Below are 16,973 nucleotides of genomic sequence, written 5' to 3' on the forward strand. Positions count from 1 at the left end.
AACCAAGCATGATAATTTCAGTAGTCAGTTCTGAGTGCTTCCTTTGCCTTTTCAAGGAACTGCGGGAGCGAGTCCTACGAGGGAAGTACCGTATTCCCTTCTACATGTCCACTGACTGTGAAAATCTTCTGAAGAAATTATTGGTGCTGAATCCAATAAAGAGAGGCAGCTTAGAAGTAAGTAATTTTTTGTACTCCAGATTTAAAACTCAACAATTAAAATATTCTAAGAACTGAAGAGCATTTTAAATCAAATTTTTCCCCTGGTTGTTTTTTGGGTTTGGTTTGGGAAGTTGACAAGTCGTGTAATTTGTTGAGAGCTAGGGAAGGTGACATGATTCTTTCACTACTCAAAAGTTGTTACAGTTAATTTCTTTAAAGAGGATTATTCCTTCTTTGCCCTGCAATGAAGTATTAAATTAAAACAACATAGAGATAGGAATAAGATTGACTTTTCGTTAGAGGAGGAGGAAGACCTGGCCTTTGTCAGAAATTGCATGCTCCAGTACAGGAACCTTGGGTGTAGGTGTATAGGTATTTCGAAGATAAAAAAAAAAAAAAAAAGATAATGGAAGTTCTAATCCAGTGAATATTTCATGACCATATCTGAAATTAGAAGCTGATTAAAAATTTTAAAGAAACCTCTCAATACCAGTACAGAAAATTTACAGTTTAAGTAATTTTAAAATTACTTAAAATTAAAGTTACTTAAAATTAAAATTAAAATTACTTAAAAATTACAGTTTAAGTAAAATTTACAGTATGTTCTACACATACTGGAAACGGGAATTTCCTTTCTTAATGCACTGTTCCGTTGCCTACCTACATTCCACATGTGAGGCTATTTATAATGGATGCTATTATGCTATTCTAAATGTACCAAGTACGTTATAGCCAAATAACACCAAAGAGTCTAACCTTTTTTCCTTCCGACACTACAATTAAACAAATTATTTTCTACATATTTCATCCAGCTGTTTCTAAGGCTGTTTTAACCAATACTAAGTTTTAACTTCAGAGATCCAGCATATACGGTTCACTAATGTTTTGGGGGTTTTTTTGTTTTTTGTTTTTGTCTTCATTTATTTGCCTTAATAGATGGGGTAGAAAATTCAGAGAATTAACCCCATTTAAACTGTACTTTTTAGTGTAGCAGTGGGGCTTTCTGGCACAGACTCCGTGCTGGGTAGAAGGCAGCCTTACAGTGAGCCATCCCTGTGGACAGAGCTCTTCGGTTCATTTGGGCTTTGTAATGTTATTTCCACAAATATATTCCACTAAAAGATATAATATGTTTTGGTGGATGTTAAGGGATGGTGACTTCTATTGGGAAATTATTTTAAATGCTTTATGTTAGTGAATTACATATCAGATACTTTTCACTCACTTATTTGTTTAAACGCAGTTAGTTCATTCCCATAATTTTTGTGGGTTTTTTTTCCTTTGGGGGTAAAAGGATATGTTAGTAATGTTTTCATAGCGAGGCCTGTGAAATAGAGAAGGCTTCGTTTGTGTTACTGCTTCTCTAAACTTGTTTTTGACCTTTATTCATAGGAAGTTATGTGAAACAGTGAAAAAGTTAAAATCGTTGACTCTCGTATCAATTCTAAAATTTTATGGCAATAGGGTCACCTGACTGGCTCAGTTGGAGGAGTGTGCAACTCTTGATCTTGGGGTCATGAGTTCAAGCCCCACGCTGGATGTAGAGCTCACTTAATTTAAATTTTAAAAAAAAAGACTAAAAAATAAATAAAATTTTATGGCAACATAAGTCTTTCTTAATCCTGCTTTATGGCCCACTTTTATCATAGGAACCTAGTTTACCTGAATATCATTTAATAAAATGTCCATAGTTGAGGCATCAGCACAGCTGAGAAGAACAAAAAGAATATACAAAAATTATTATAGATGTTACAGATCTCTTAGTATGTCTAAGTATGTAGTCACTTAAAGATGATTAATTTACAGTAGCCACATATTTAAGTCTTTCATCCTTAGCATTAAAATGCAGAGGATTAAAGTATCAGAATTCTGGGTTGTTTAAAAGCCAAATTATTATATTAAAACTTTTGATCATCAGAATCTCAGCTTGATGTATTTGAGTATAGTCTAGAACCTTCTGTTCCAGCTTATCAAAAATAAGTTTTCCAGCCACAGAACCGAGAGTCTACAGTGGAAATATTATCATAATATTGCAGATACCACGGTACAAAGGCCGGTCTGCTTCACAGTTCCCAGGAATAACTTTCCGGAGAAACCTGACACTGTTTTAAAAAAAAAGGGAAGAAAGATTTCTTACACCAAACCTTGAGAAACTCCCCTTGAAATAGCAATGATGTCAAAAATTATTTTAGTCTTCTTTATTTTTCATACCAACTTTAGTAGCAGCTGTAGAGCAAGAAAAATCCCTAACCTCTAAAAAATAGCTATTTTCAAAACACCAGTCTTGAGCGTGTAAACGTAAATTTTTGTACAGTAATAATGTTCCACGTCCAGTTGCATTCTTTTTTTCTTTTAACTTCAAAGTTTTGGGTTATGTGCTTTCTACTTTATCATAAACACGATCTCCTTCCGTGCCAGAGCAGTGTCGTCCACTTTGGCTTACGTACCCCTGCCTGTTGTGCCTTCCAGTTGTTTCCATTGTTTTTTACTAAAAATAACGTGATACACTTTTTTCCCCTTCGGGACGGATGCTTAAATATATTCTCCAGAGTGTCATTAGTGCGCCAAAGAGTATAAACAGTCTGATAGGTCTTCTGCATTCATTGCTAAAAATTGTGTGACAAGACATTTGAAGGTATCTGTTCTCCACACTTGATTCACTATTCGATATAATAATTTCTGGTATTTGATGCCTGGATGGTAGTTATGTAGTTTGTCATAATTGCTTTAATTTGTAAATATTTCATCAGAGATGATGCCTAATATTTTTAATGACCAGGTTAACTTGGCTTCTTTACATATAAGCTCTGTGTCTCTGAACTGCTTGTCTAACGGAGTCTGATTAATCAGCCTTCGAGATCTGTATCAGCTTTGTACATTTTCACATGAAATATCTCCTCTGTTAATTCTTCTATTTTTTAAAATGGAACTTTATGTATTTCTTGGGGGGTTAACTTGAGTATCAAGAGTCACTGATGAGAGCAAACACTAGTCTTTCTTCATTATATAATTTGTTAGTATTGAAATTCCACTTAAAGAATCTTATGCGGCTATTTATTATCTTACTAAACTTCTCATTTAACTCAAATATCCTCCTGTCACTTCTGAAATACGACTACATCCTTTATTAAGGTCTTTCTTGAAGCCTTCTATATGTTAAGTAACTTATTTATCCCCCATGAAAATAAAATGAATGAAATTAGTTTCATACTCTACTTGCTTGACCTGTTGCCATCTCTAGAACTAAGCAGTTGCATACATTTTTTCATTTCGTACATGTGAATGCTGGCAGAGCTTGTTCATTGCACTAATAATGGGAGGGTTAGAATCACATATGATTTTACAAAGATTTGTGTTTTATGTTATACACTAATTTTTTCCCTATTTTTTGGAATATTGGTGTGTTTTTTATTAGAAAAAAACTGATAATTTTTTTCTGCTATCCCTTCTATGTACGTCTTCTTTAATTTTTCCAGTCCTTAACCAGAGTCGACTGTGTTACCTTTCAAGATAATGCAAAATTTGAGTCTAAGGCAAAGCTCCTCCTTATCACCCTTTCTCTATATCTGTGTCCTCCTCAAAAAAGTATTTATTTGTGCTTTAACACCTTTTCAGCTGCCGCTAAGATGATCTTAAAAATCTTGCTTGTGTCTGTCCAATACAAGAGGCAATAAAGCAAATAATAATCTTTTTTTAATGCTAGATTTCTAAGTACAGATTAAGAAGCTCATGATGAATACAGAGGTTGAAACCGTTTAAGAAAAATTATTTCCATCTGGCTGTCCTAAAGTCCACAAATTTTTAATGTGCACCTACACTTTAGGTAGGGTGTTTATTTCCATTGTTAATTTATTTCTTCATAATTCATCTGAATCAGTTATTTTGACAGAAATTCTCAGCAAGTAGTCCTCTGTGTTCATTGGCAGGGGTGGCTAGAGTAAACTCTCTCTTGTTCAGTTTGGAATCTTGTTTGACCTCTTGTTTCTCATTTTGAGATTTCTCAGGGGCACCTGGCTGGCTCAGTCAGTGGAGCTTATGACTCTTGATCTCGGGGTTGTGAGTTCCAGCCCCATATTGGGGCTTGAAGTAGAGATTACTTAAAAAAAGAAGAGAGCGATCTCAAATGAAATCTAAAATGGGTTAGTTTATTCAGCTGGTTTAGTGCACTTTGCTGGCCTGGTGATTGGTACCCTGCCTGAAACCACACAGCAAGGTTTTCATGAATACCCGCCCCCCGCCCCTCGCCACCCTGTCACGCAGCACCTCCATTTCTGGGGGCGTTTTTGCCTTGGCATCAGTGCAAACTCTGGTTCCCACGGAAGAATTTTGTATGGGCGTGAGGTTCACACAACTAAGGCTTCTTCTCCATGGGTTTCCTCTCGCATACATCCGTATTTTGTTGCTCTCTGTACCTTACCCCTGGAAAAGACCTTCACATTTGGAATTAATAGACTGAATGTCCTTGAATGTTCTTTTAAGCAGATTTCCTTCCCCACCTTTTTCTTGCTTTGAAATCCAACTATTTCTGTGAGACGGACTCTTCTAAATGGACTCCTGGCAGTCCCCAGTGACGACGGCAAGAAGAGAGAACATCAAAACCCTGTCCCTTCTGTCCTTGCTGCCCTGTTGTCTTTCCTTATCGCTGCTGGGATTTTCCCCGCTTTCCCTGGATCTGCCTTGCCTCGGATCTAACTTTGCATGAGGGTGAGCGGGGTCAGGGCTTCTGCGGTGTTTCCTCAGATTGTTCTTCTCATGGTGCAATTTCTAAAATGCTGCATATCATCCTTATTAATAAAAAACATTTCTCGATTGCCTTGTCAGATCACGTTTAAATGCATCACCTGCAGAGACCGTGTCTCCCACTCTTTCATTGCTTTGGTTCTGAGTCACAGCTGCTTGGCTGTGTCCTCCTTACATGCCTCTGCCTCGACTCTCCCACCGATGCAGATACGACTGGTATCCCCAGAGTCACTTCAGATTCTCCCTCCTTATGATTCCTTTCCTGGAAATCCCAGCCCACACTGCAAGTTGCCCTTTTGTTCTTTAGTAATATCTACTGCTAACAGCATAGTTTTGAATAGTTAATGCTGTTGTGTGTTCAGAATATGTCAGCTCTCATGAGTAAATCTTTTTTCCCCAAATAAAAGACAAGTTGTCTAAGGGTTTGGTCCACATACATATTTTTCCTTGACGTGGACAGATACATAATGATCATGAAATGAACACCAAATAGCCAGTTTAATTGTGAAACATCCAAAAATTTGGATTATCTTCATTTTGCTTTTAATTGCTTATCGTCCAGCTATCAGATCTCTTATTACTCGTATATTTCTTAAATTATGGATCCCCTATTTCTTCTATCAGGCACCTAAGGTAAAATCCTAAGAACCATCTTGGATTCCAGCCTTGCTTTCCCTCATTCCCAGAACAGATTCTGTCCTCAGGGGCTTCAGATTATACCTCTAGGTTTTTCGTCTTCCATTTCCTCATACCCAGGGCAGCCCATGGTTGTCTGTCTCCCGGACATTCTAGGGGCTTCCTTAGCCATCTTCATTGCCAAGCCCCTCTCAATATTTCCCTGTACCCAGGGCTTCTGTAGCAGCCTTATTTTAAAATACTGCCCAGTTCAAAAGCAACAACAAGCTTGTGTGCTGGGAAAGATAGCACAAGGCACAGTCTTTATCCTCAAGGACTCCGACTTCAGTGTGGGAGATACACATGTGCCGTCTCAGTATCTCCTTCACAAAAAACTCTCTCTTCTGTACCGTCCTACCTCCTCTCTGTGGACCTTTATCTCAGCCTTTGTACATGTATCTTCCATTTTAGACAAAGGCACCCTTCAACCCCCAGTCCTCATCTAGTATCCCTTCTTATTCCTCCCTTACTGGCCTTTTTTTTTTTTTTAAAGATTTTTAAAATTTGGGGCGCCTGGGTGGCTCAGTGGGTTTTAAGCCTCTGCCTTCGGCTCAGGTCATGATCTCAGGGTCCTGGGATGGAGCCCTGAATCAGGCTCTCTGCTCAGCAGGGAGCCTGCTTCCCTTCCTCTCTCTCTGCCTGCCTCTCTGCCTACTTGTGATCTCTGCCAAATAAATAAATAAAATCTTTAAAAAAAAAAAGATTTTTTAAATTTACTTATCTGAGAGACAGAGAGTACAAGCAAGGGGAGGGGCAGAGGGAGAAGCAGGCTCCCCGCCAAGCAGGGAACCCAATGCGGGGTTCAATCCCAGGACCCCAAAGTCCTGACCTGAGCCAAAGGCAGGCTCTTAACCGACTAAGCCACCCTGGCGCCCCACTGGCCTGACTGTTAACGAAGCTTCTCGGCTCCGAGTCCGCGGTTCCTCGCCTGTGCGTCGTCTCCCCGAGCGCTGCCTTCTGGCTCGCAGCCCGGCTGCTCCACCGGAACCGCCCCCAGTGAGGACACCTTAGTGGTCACCTTGTTTTTTTTTTTTTTTAAGATTTTTATTTATTTGACAGAGATCACAAGTAGGCAGAGAGGCAGGCAGAGAGAGAAAGAGGAGGAAGCAGGCTCCCTGCTGAGCAGAGAGCCCGACGCGAGGCTCGATCCCAGGACCCTGGGACCACGACCTGAGCCGAAGGCAGAGGCTTTAACCCACTGAGCCACCCAGGCGCCCCAGTGGTCACCTTGTTTGACAGGACACCACTGTGTCCGCTTTCAAAAACTCCCGCCTTGCCTCCCAGGTCACACTGCAGATTTTCCACCTCCATTTACTTTGTGGGTTACTTTTCTCTTTAACCCTCATGCCGGTGTCCCACGGGGCTCTGCCATGGCCCCTCTTCTCCTCATTCCCAGTCTGGTCAGGATTCCTGGAAAATCCCACCCGCTCCACAGCTTCTGTCCTCATGGGTTGGCCGTTCGTGAATGTCATCCCCAGCCGGGTTTCCCTTGAGCTTCCCTGGAGTTTACAGACGTGTCTGTGTGGGCGACCCGCAGCACCGCACACTCGGCTGCTCCGAACCTGGGCTCCGAAGTCCCCATCCAGCCCCCGCCCTTCCCGGCTTGGCTTTCTCGGTAAACGGTGTCAGCCCCCACTCAGCCGGGTACACTAGGAACCCCGGTACCTTCTTCACTTTGTCTGCGTCGTCTCACCTCTTCGTACCCCCTCGTAACCGGTCACGACGTTTGCTTGGTTCTTACCAGCCAACTCTTGAAAACGCCTCTCTTCCCGTTGCCACTGCCTCGTTTCACTCAGACGAGCGTCATCTCGCCTCGATTCTCGCTAACGCCTCTTCTCGGTTGATCTCTGGGCCTCCAGCCGCGACCCCCCGCCCCCGTGTCCTCTCGGCGCGCTGGCGGACCGACTTCAGAATCATTCCCCCCAGAGATGCCCCTCTCGGGACTGACAGAGCCCTCCTGGCCCGGTGCCTGTCCTTTTCTCGCCTCCCCTTGCCTCCGCACCGGCTCACGCCCGCGCTCGGGTCAGACGGAACTTGCAGCCCCCGGGCGGGCGCCCCCGCTGTTTGGCCTCGTCCCTCCTCACCCGCGGAGCCCGCCGCCGGGGCCGCTCGCGCGCTCCCTGCCGTGCGGTGTAGCGTGACGAACTCAGGCTCCTCCAGGCTCGAACGTGCACGCACCGAGGATGTGACTGTAGATCTCACTCCGTCCGTTATTATTTTCGGACTCTTAACGGTGTCATCCTAAACTCGAGAACATCACTGGGGACTTAATTTGAGCTCATTTGAGAAACCGGAAGTATCCATGTCCCGCTTCCGTTCGCTTTCCTGCTTGTCCGGCCTCGTCCATCGTGGTATCAAAAATCACGCAGAATTCCCGTTAAAAAGTAATGTGTTGGTGCCAGGACGGTTAGACTTCTTTGTACGGGGGGGGGGGGGGGTGTGCACACGTGTGTGAGCACATGGATGTGCGTGTGCTCAGGCACGTGTGTGGAGAGAGGTGGGGATGGTTCTGTTCATTTTAAACACGTGGAAAGGCCTTCGTGTTTAAGCTTCGGCGGAGCTGCGCAGCCCAGCGCCCCCCCATGGGAGCCGGCGGCGGGCGGGGAGGCGGGGCGGCCGCCGGATTGGAGCGCGGGGGGGACGGGGTCGCAGGCGCTGTGGAGCGGTCCTGGCGTGGGCTGGTGTGGGCTTCGAGGAGTTTTATGTACTCCCCCTCCAACCTGGGAGGTTCTACCGACAGCAGAATTTTATTTTATTTTATCTTAATTTTATTTATTTATTTATTCATTCATTTATTTAATTTTTTTTTCCCAGACAGCAGAATTTTACTTCTACAGATCCTGGGGCCCAGTTCTTCAGCCAGACATACTATTTGAGAAGGGGGAGATGAGGGACAGGAAGGAAGGACCTTAATATTTTGGGAAATGGTATAGCTGGTGTTGGCAGCTCTGCTTTTTCCTTTTTGTTTTTTTTTTTTTTCTTCCTGATGGGCCCCCTCCCAACACTTTTCTTTATTGATGAATAATCACTAAAGACTTAGTGACAGCATGATTATTTTTTTAAGATTGTGATCAGTCTACTTTTATTTAAATGAGTTGGATAAGGTACTTAAATTTCTAACGTCAATGTACACTGTATTTTTTTATGCATTCATCTGCCAGTGGACGACACTTAGATTGCTTGCGTGTCTTACGCATTGTAAGTGTTGCTGCAGTGAACATGGGAGTGCAGATATCTCTTCAAAATAGTGATTTTTGTCTCCTTTGGGTATATTCTTAGAAGCAGAAAAAAGAAAGTAATCCTGCCATTTGGGACAACATGGATGGACCTTGGAGACATTATGCTAAGTGAAGTAAATCAGACAGAGAAAGACAAAAACTGTATGATCTTACTTATACATGGAAAGTAAACAAACAAACAAATTTAGAAAAATGAGAACAGAATGGGGTTCGCCAGAGGTGGGCAATGGTGGGTGGGTGAAATAACTAAAAGTGGTCTGAAGGTACAAATTTCCAGTTATAAGATGAGTCAGTCACAGGGATGTAATGTACAACATGGTGACTCTGGTTCATTATACTGTATTTTGTATTTGAAAGCTGATAAGAGAGCAGATCTTTTTTGTTATTATTATTAACATATGATGTATTATTTGTTTCAGGGGTACAGGTCTGTGAATCATCAGTCTTACACAATACACAGCCCTCACTATAGCACATACTCCCTAATGTCCATCATCCAGCCACCCCATCCCTCCCTTGCCCATCCCCTCCAGCAACCCTCAGTTTGTTTCCTGAGATTAAGAATCCCTTACAGTTTGTCTCCCTCTCTGGTTTCTGGTTTCATCTTGTTTCATTTTCTCCTCTCTTCCCCTTAGGATCCTCTGCCTAGTTTCTCAAATTCCACATAACAGTGAGATCATATGAAAACTGTCTTTCTCTGATTGACTTATTTAAGAGATTAGATCTTGAAAGTTCTCATCATGAGGAAAAAAATTGTAACTGAAGTGATGGATGTTAACTGTGGTGATCATTTCATAATATTTGTATATATGTGTTTATATATCAAATTATTATGCCATATATTTTGGACTAATACAAAGTATATGTCATTCAGATCTCAATAAAAATAGGGGGGAAAAGAAGAAAGTTAGTGGTGATATCTGTTAAGAGTTACATGTCTGCATAATTTTAAGCATATATGAATTATGTACAAATTTGCATTGAAATGCGTATCATGTAACCCAAACCTTTGGAAAATTCCTCCCATCCAGAACAGCAGCATTCTTACAGATTCCAGTTCTTAGAGGCCTGCCTGCTCTGGAGTTCTGTCTTCTAGTGAATGATTTTAGCTATTATTAAATGAGGGGAAGGTATCTGAGCAAACAACCTCAGAAGGATCTCTATATGGAATTTTATTTTTCTGATTAGTAGAATATTGACAGTTAAAATTTAGAGATGGAGAATATACTTTGCAGGGCCTGAACAAAAAATATGAATATATCAACACCTAAAACATTCCTGAATGAAAACCGAGAATTTAATAGTCATAACATGTTAAAAATTTTTCTAAATTAATACAGAATCATTTCCCCAGAATTACTCCCCACTAGTTGCCTTTTTGTATATGTAGTAAAAAAAAAAAACACACGAATGTATACTCTTTACACTTTTAAGAGTGCATTACAGTATTGTCACCTCTGTGTCCATTGTCTCACAGCAGATCTCTGAATCTTGTTCCCCTCACATGAGTGAGACTCTGTCCCACTGAGCAGCTAGCTCCCTGTTGTCCCCTCTCCCAACCCATGGCAAACACCATTCTACTGCCCGTTTCTAGGAGTTTGATTACTTTAGACACTCTCATATAATATCTTTTTGTGGCCAGTTTATTTCACTGAGAAATGGCCACAAGTTTCATCCACAATATAGCATGTGGATTGCATTCTTTTTAAGGCTGAATAACATTCCGTCGTCTGTGGCTGCATTTTCTTTGTGCCTTCATCCATCGGACATTTAGGTTGTCCCCCATCTTGACTGCTGTGCGTCGCGGTGCAGTGGACACGGCTGTGCAAATACCCTTCAGGCTCCTGTGTCAGTTCTTTTGGATACATACACAGAGATGGAATTACTCCATCATGTCTTTAGTTCTGTTAAATGTTTTGAGGAACCCCCATACTATTTACAGGAGCAGTGACATCATTTGAGCCACCCCAGCAGTGCACAAGGGGTCAGGGTTCTCCACGTGCTCACCCGTGCTGATTATTTTCATCTTTTTTGATAGTAGCCACAGATAAGACGTGTGATACCTCATCGTGGTTTTTATTTCCCTGATTAGTGATGTTAGCATCTTTTCATGTGCTTTTTGGCCCTTGGTATGTATTCTTTTGGAGAAATATCTGTTTAAGTCCTTTGCCCTTTTTTTAAAATCAGGCAGTTTTGTTGTTCCTGAGTTGTAGGATTTTCCGTACATATATATATTATTAACCCCTTATCAGATATATGGTTGTGAATATTTTCCCATTCCATCGGATGCCTCCACTAGGTTGCTTTTGAACAACCTGGGACTAACTCTCGTTTTACAACCTCACTTAAATGTGACTCTTGTAATTCACACCCGTCCCAGTCTTCATCCTGATTCCTGCTCATCCCCAACTCTAGGCTTCCATTTTGACCATTCTCCCCTTCCATCTTCTCTGAGCTGTCTTTACTGACTAACCCTCACATCTTCCACGCCCCATGATCTCTGCTTTCCTAATGTCTTAACAAATGGTGATTTTAAAATACAGGTATTTGTATATTTGGTAAAAGACTAGCAAAAAGGAACAGTCTCATCTAAATGTAATACTATGAAGGAGAGGTTGAAATCAATAGGTCCTTAGGTTAAATGAGAAGATACTCCTTTTCAAGGAACATGGGCAGCAAGTTATTTGAATGGATACATTTGGTGAGTGTGCAGGATGATAGTTGTACTTGTTGTAATATATGTAAGTGTGTCCCAAAGTCCTACGCCTCTTGTTGGCCTGCTAATCAATTAGGAAAATAACTTTAGATAGAAGACATCATGGTTCTCATTGAGCAAAGCAATTAATTGCACATTTACTAAAATAGAGCTAAAGTCAATGGTGGAATGTTCTGATTGGCCAAACATAATGTAAAGTTTATTTCCTAGCAAATAATGAAAGATCGGTGGATGAATGTTGGTCACGAGGAAGAAGAGCTAAAGCCATATACTGAGCCTGAACCAGATTTCAATGACACGAAAAGAATAGGTAAGTATTTAAACACTGTGAGATGTGCTGGGCTTATGCTTGAAGAGACCAGTCGTCTACCAAAATCGGTTTTTAAAATATAAATAGGAAACAATTTTTATTTGAAAAATACTTGCATTGTCATCTTTTCTTTCCATCAACATACACCGAACATTACAGATTTCAAGTTTGTCTGCTTTTATGTTATAATCCAATTCAGTTGTTGGCAACAGTGATACAAAAATTAAAATAATGTGGATGAACCTGGTTGTTTTCTTTCAGCCATTCCTAACAGGAGGAATGACTGTTTAAGTATCAGCACTGATCAGACTATTAAGTAGCTGCAAAACATAGCATGTATCTTAGCCTAAAATGTGGAGGCACTGGAGCTGAAAGGATGAACACTTTGGCTCTCCCTCTCAATTTTCCAGTGTGTCTCGGCAGGGTGCTTCCTCCCACACCTAGCCGGGCGCTCTGCTTCCAGCCTGTTCTCTGCATTTCTCTCTCCATTACCAAAGCTGTCAGAGACTCAACCTGAGTCATCTATGCTTTTTCCCCTCTCTGACTTGAGAGCAGAGGACCCAGGGAAGGCTTGTAATTCTAGAGTGTTTGGAATCCAGTCAGAACAACCGTGGAATTCAAGCCTTCCAAAGAAGAGTCAACCTGCCTTCATACCAGAAAGCAGAAATTGTTAAGAGATGAGAGAAACCACACTATGCGTGGCTGAGAGTGTGTTAAGAGATAAAGAGAGAAGGGATTTTGTGTCACAGGTGGTGTGTCTCTGGCTGGACAAAGGCAGTCAACTCAGGAATGCATTAGGTGCTGAGACACAGACCCACCATGAGCATGAATCCCATGATACAGATAGTTCCTGCATGAAAAATTATCAATATACAAGATCTAAATATGTAGTATCTATATATTAATGATCCAGAAGTTTTTATAGTTACATTATACTTTAACATTTCAAAATTTAGTTTTCATATTTTATGTTGGCAAGCTTGCTTATGTGTTAATTTGTTTACAAAAATAAACCCATTTTCAGAAAAATTGCTTTTTTTTATTTCTAGACATCATGGTCACCATGGGTTTTGCTCGAGATGAGATAAATGACGCCTTAATAAATCAGAAATATGATGAAATTATGGCTACTTATATTCTTCTAGGTAGAAAACCACCTGAAGTAAGTTCTTTACCTTTTTAGATTAATGTTAATTATTTCTTGAGCCAAGTGACAGCTAAGATAAAACACCTTTATTCTGTGTGGTATCAGAAATAATATAAAGGGCCTAACAGTCTTACTTTCAGAATTCAAACTCAAGATGCTAAGTTACAAACTGGTCTCATTGCCAAGTCCCCAGGGAGATTCTGCTCTGAAAGAGCAGACCACGTGCTCTGCTTAGCTCTGAGAGGCTCACACCGTCCCGTCTTTAAGAATGAGCTCCCCTGGAGTTGTGTCCCCAAGCCGCAGGCCTGCCACAGCTAACATGATCATTCTGGGTGTGCAGAAAACACAGTGACCGAAACAGAGGGAGGGATGGGGTTTAAGACAAAACAGACGTCTGAGATGATTTTAAAAAGATGGGACTAGGAAAAGGCCGTTTGGTGATATTTTGCCTTGTAGAACATCAAGTGGCTTTGGTACTGGCAGTTGGGAATTCTCAAGGCCAGGAGAGATCTCTAATAAGGAGATAGATTCAGGAAGTAACTGTGTGCAGATGGTGGTTGAACCATAAAAGCAAGTGATCCTTTGGGACAGCAAATATAAAGGTATAAATTGAGAGTCAAGAACAGAGCCAAGCGCATGGACAGTTTGTTAACGATTAGACATCTGTGGGAGGCATTTTATAGAAATAGGCTGAAATTATTTTTAATTAGATAGTAACTATTAGTGAGGCAGTACATTCAGCTGACATTTATTGGGTCTGTTCTGTCCTGGAAACCACGCTGTGTACTGCACCCAGGAAGATAAGAAAGTCTGTGCTCTCAGGGAGCCCTGGGTCTAGAGGGGAGATGCGCAGTCAGCGGTGTGGTACAGGTGCCGCGGCCCTGGTCAAGGGCAGGCGCGGGATCTCTGTGACGTAGAGGAGAACAGGCACCCACAGCAGCGAGATTCAACAGGACGTGTAATCTTTGGAAGTGAGGGTGTGAGAGACCTTCAAGTTTCCAGCATAGGTGACTGGTTTTGTAAGATGTATTTGCCAGGATATGAAAAGAGTGGATTTCCAGGGGAAGATGGGAAGTTCATTTTGTTTGGGATGATTGAACTTGAGATTTCCTGTTGGGTGGAGCTGTTCAGGAGACGTTTGGATACATCGGATACACAGATCGGGCTTGGAGGGAGTGACCCGAGCAGCATTAATAGGTTTGGGAGCTGTGGTCAGAGGAGCCACCATTCGCGCCAGCAGCTGCTCTGAGGACTCCACTCGAGTTAATGCCTGTCACCCTCTCAGGCCCTACTCGGTAGGCACTGTTGTTCCAGAGGAGGAGGGGGGCTCAGTGGAGGCCCTGATGGTTGGAGAAGTGGTATCAAAGAAGCCAAATTAAGAGAATTTTAAGAAGTGGGAAATAGTATAAATCGTTATTTCTGAAGTCTTTGACCTGTTTCTACTTAGCTTTTAGATTTCACTCCTGAGATCTTTAATTTTCCTATTAATTTAAATGTAAAAGAAGCCATAGCATTATAAGTATACAACCCACTCAGGTGTGAATTAAAATGAACTTTGAATTGTATGAGTATAAACTAATGAGACTACTCTAAGTAGTAAGAGCCTGAACTTCGGAGCCAGGTTCCCTGGGTCTGAATCCCCCCGCCCCCCACCCCAGCACAGCCGCTGACTGACTGCACAGCTTGGGCACTGTCCTTAATTTCTCTGTGCTTCAGCTCTCTGGTCCCTGAAATGAGGATAGTGAATAGTACTTAGCTCTGGGGGTCATCGAGAGGGTTAAATGAATTAATATTTCCACCATGCTTAGAACAAACAGTTCCTGGCACATTACTGTGTGTTATCTATTACCAATTTCATCATCAAGATTACTTTGCTATTTGCCATGAGTATCTTTACATACGAATTTAGATTTTTCCATTGGGATGCCAGTGATTCCATGAGAAGTTGCCAGCTACAAACACATCTTTAGTGTTACGAGGAGAGGGTAGTGTGTCAAAGCCCGATTTACTGTGCTTATCTGAATAGATGCAGTTTTTAATCAGAGCCAACAAACCAAGCTTTGCTCCGTAAATATGGTAGAAAACGTGTGTGTGGAGTTAAAATTGTAGATTTTATCCTAAGTTTGAATCCCAGTTATGCCTGAGTTGGAATCCCAAAGATGTCCCTTCATTCTCTGAACTGCAGTTTTTCCATCTGTGAAGTTGAGGTTAATAGACACCGGCACCATTGCCCTGACATACTTAGCAGGGTGCCTGTTACATAATAGCCATTCAGTAATTGGTAGCTGTCATTTGGTGTTTGTTTTTTTTTAAGATTTTATTTATTTATTTGACAGACAGAGATCACAAGTAGGCAGAGAGGCAGGCAGAGACAGAGAGAGGAGGAAGCAGGCTCCCTGCCGAGCAGAGAGCCCGATGCGGGACTCGATCCTAGGACCCTGAGATCATGACCTGATCCTAAGGCAGAGGCTTAACCCACTGAGCCACCCAGGCGCCCCTGTTTTGGTGTTTTGACTAAACTAAGGACCCAAAGCCATTCGTATGCGATCACAGAAACGCCCATGCACTCACAGACGCAGATAGCCAGTTCGCTCCCCCACTGGTCACCAGCTTGCAGTTTTGTATCCAAACTATTTTTTTTTTCCCCAGTTCTGATTATTCTTTGTGTGGCTTGGAATGGATTCAAACATCAAGCAAGAGTGCATATTGTTTGCATAAACATTTTTATTTTTAAATTTTTGTGCAGGGGCGCTTGGGTGGCTCAGTCAGTTAAGTGTCTGCCTTCAGCTCAGGTCCTGACCCCAGGGTCCTGGGATCAAGTCCCTTGTAGGGCTCCCTGCTCGGCAGGGAGACTGCTTCTCCCTCTGCCTCTGCCACTCCCCACTCCTGCTTGTGCTCTGTCTCACTCACCCTCTCTCTCTCTCTCTCTCTCTCAAATAAATAAATTAAATCTTTATGCACTGTCTTCTTCTTATAGTTTGAAGGTGGTGAATCATTGTCCAGCGGAAGCTTGTGTCCGAGGTCACGGCCCAGCAGTGACCTGAACAACAGCAGCCTTCAGTCCCCGGCTCACCTGAAGGTCCAGCGGAGCATCTCCGCAAACCAGAAGCAGCGGCGTTTCAGCGATCATGGTGGGGGAAAGTCCAATAAGCGAGAAGACAGAGCAGTCCTCCCCAAACTTGTGCTCACTGAGCATTGTGCGGTCCCGTCTTCATGTGCCTGTGTCATCCATTATCACAGATCTGTATTACTTACTGCACCATTAATACAATCCCCTTTTCAGGGACTGACCTAATTTTTGTAATCAAACAGTTTAATGTTAGTACCAAGTATAAAATATGCAAATAAAGGTATTTTTAATTTAGAGTTTTTGTTCGTGAGGAAAAATTGTGTCAGTTGATTTTCAGCTAATTATGCTCCTTAATTCTGTTGTAGCTGGTCCGTCCATTCCCCCTGCCGTATCCTATACCAAACGGCCTCAGGCTAACAGCGTGGAGAGTGAGCAGAAAGAGGAGTGGGATAAAGACCTCGCTCGGAAACTTGGCAGCACCACGGTTGGATCCAAAAGCGAGATGACTGCGAGCCCTCTGGTGGGGCCGGAAAGGAAAAAGTCTTCAACTATTCCAAGTGTGAGTAATTATCCTGGCATCTCGCAGTTTGCTGGAGTTATTTGTTGTTGCATTTTTTTTTTTTGTACAATCTTTAAAAAACTTTATCTTTTTCTAAAAACATGTTTCAAAATTTTAAAGTGAGTCATACATTTAAATAACATGCAAAGGAGGCCAAGCTTCTCATGATTGCGTTTTAAGAACAAAAATATAAAATATGAATTCTTAAAATAACACTTACCTCAAAGTAAGATTTAAAAACCTCACTGTAAAATGGTACATTAAACGTTCCTGCCTCATTTTTCCTGTTTGTAACATTTACTTAAAATTACATTGGTGCATTTAATTTTATATTTACAAATAAGCAGCTCAATGAA

At 41.8% G+C, this 16,973-nt stretch overlaps 1 protein-coding gene across 5 annotated transcripts in view; it reads left to right on the forward strand.

Annotated features, from left to right (window-relative positions):
• MARK1 (microtubule affinity regulating kinase 1) overlaps positions 1–16,973 on the forward strand; it is a 119,545-nt gene that overhangs the window by 82,670 nt on the left and 19,902 nt on the right. For all 5 annotated transcript variants that reach the window (XM_047704875.1, XM_047704871.1, XM_047704873.1 and 2 more), the window contains exons 9-13: positions 57–176; positions 11,742–11,841; positions 12,891–13,003; positions 15,966–16,119; positions 16,424–16,617. In XM_047704875.1, coding sequence (XP_047560831.1) covers positions 57–176; positions 11,742–11,841; positions 12,891–13,003; positions 15,966–16,119; positions 16,424–16,617 — 681 coding nt within the window. The remainder of the gene's footprint in view (positions 1–56; positions 177–11,741; positions 11,842–12,890; positions 13,004–15,965; positions 16,120–16,423; positions 16,618–16,973) is intronic.

Source organism: Lutra lutra, chromosome 15 (assembly GCF_902655055.1).
Source record: "Lutra lutra chromosome 15, mLutLut1.2, whole genome shotgun sequence".
Lineage (NCBI taxonomy): Eukaryota > Metazoa > Chordata > Mammalia > Carnivora > Mustelidae > Lutra > Lutra lutra.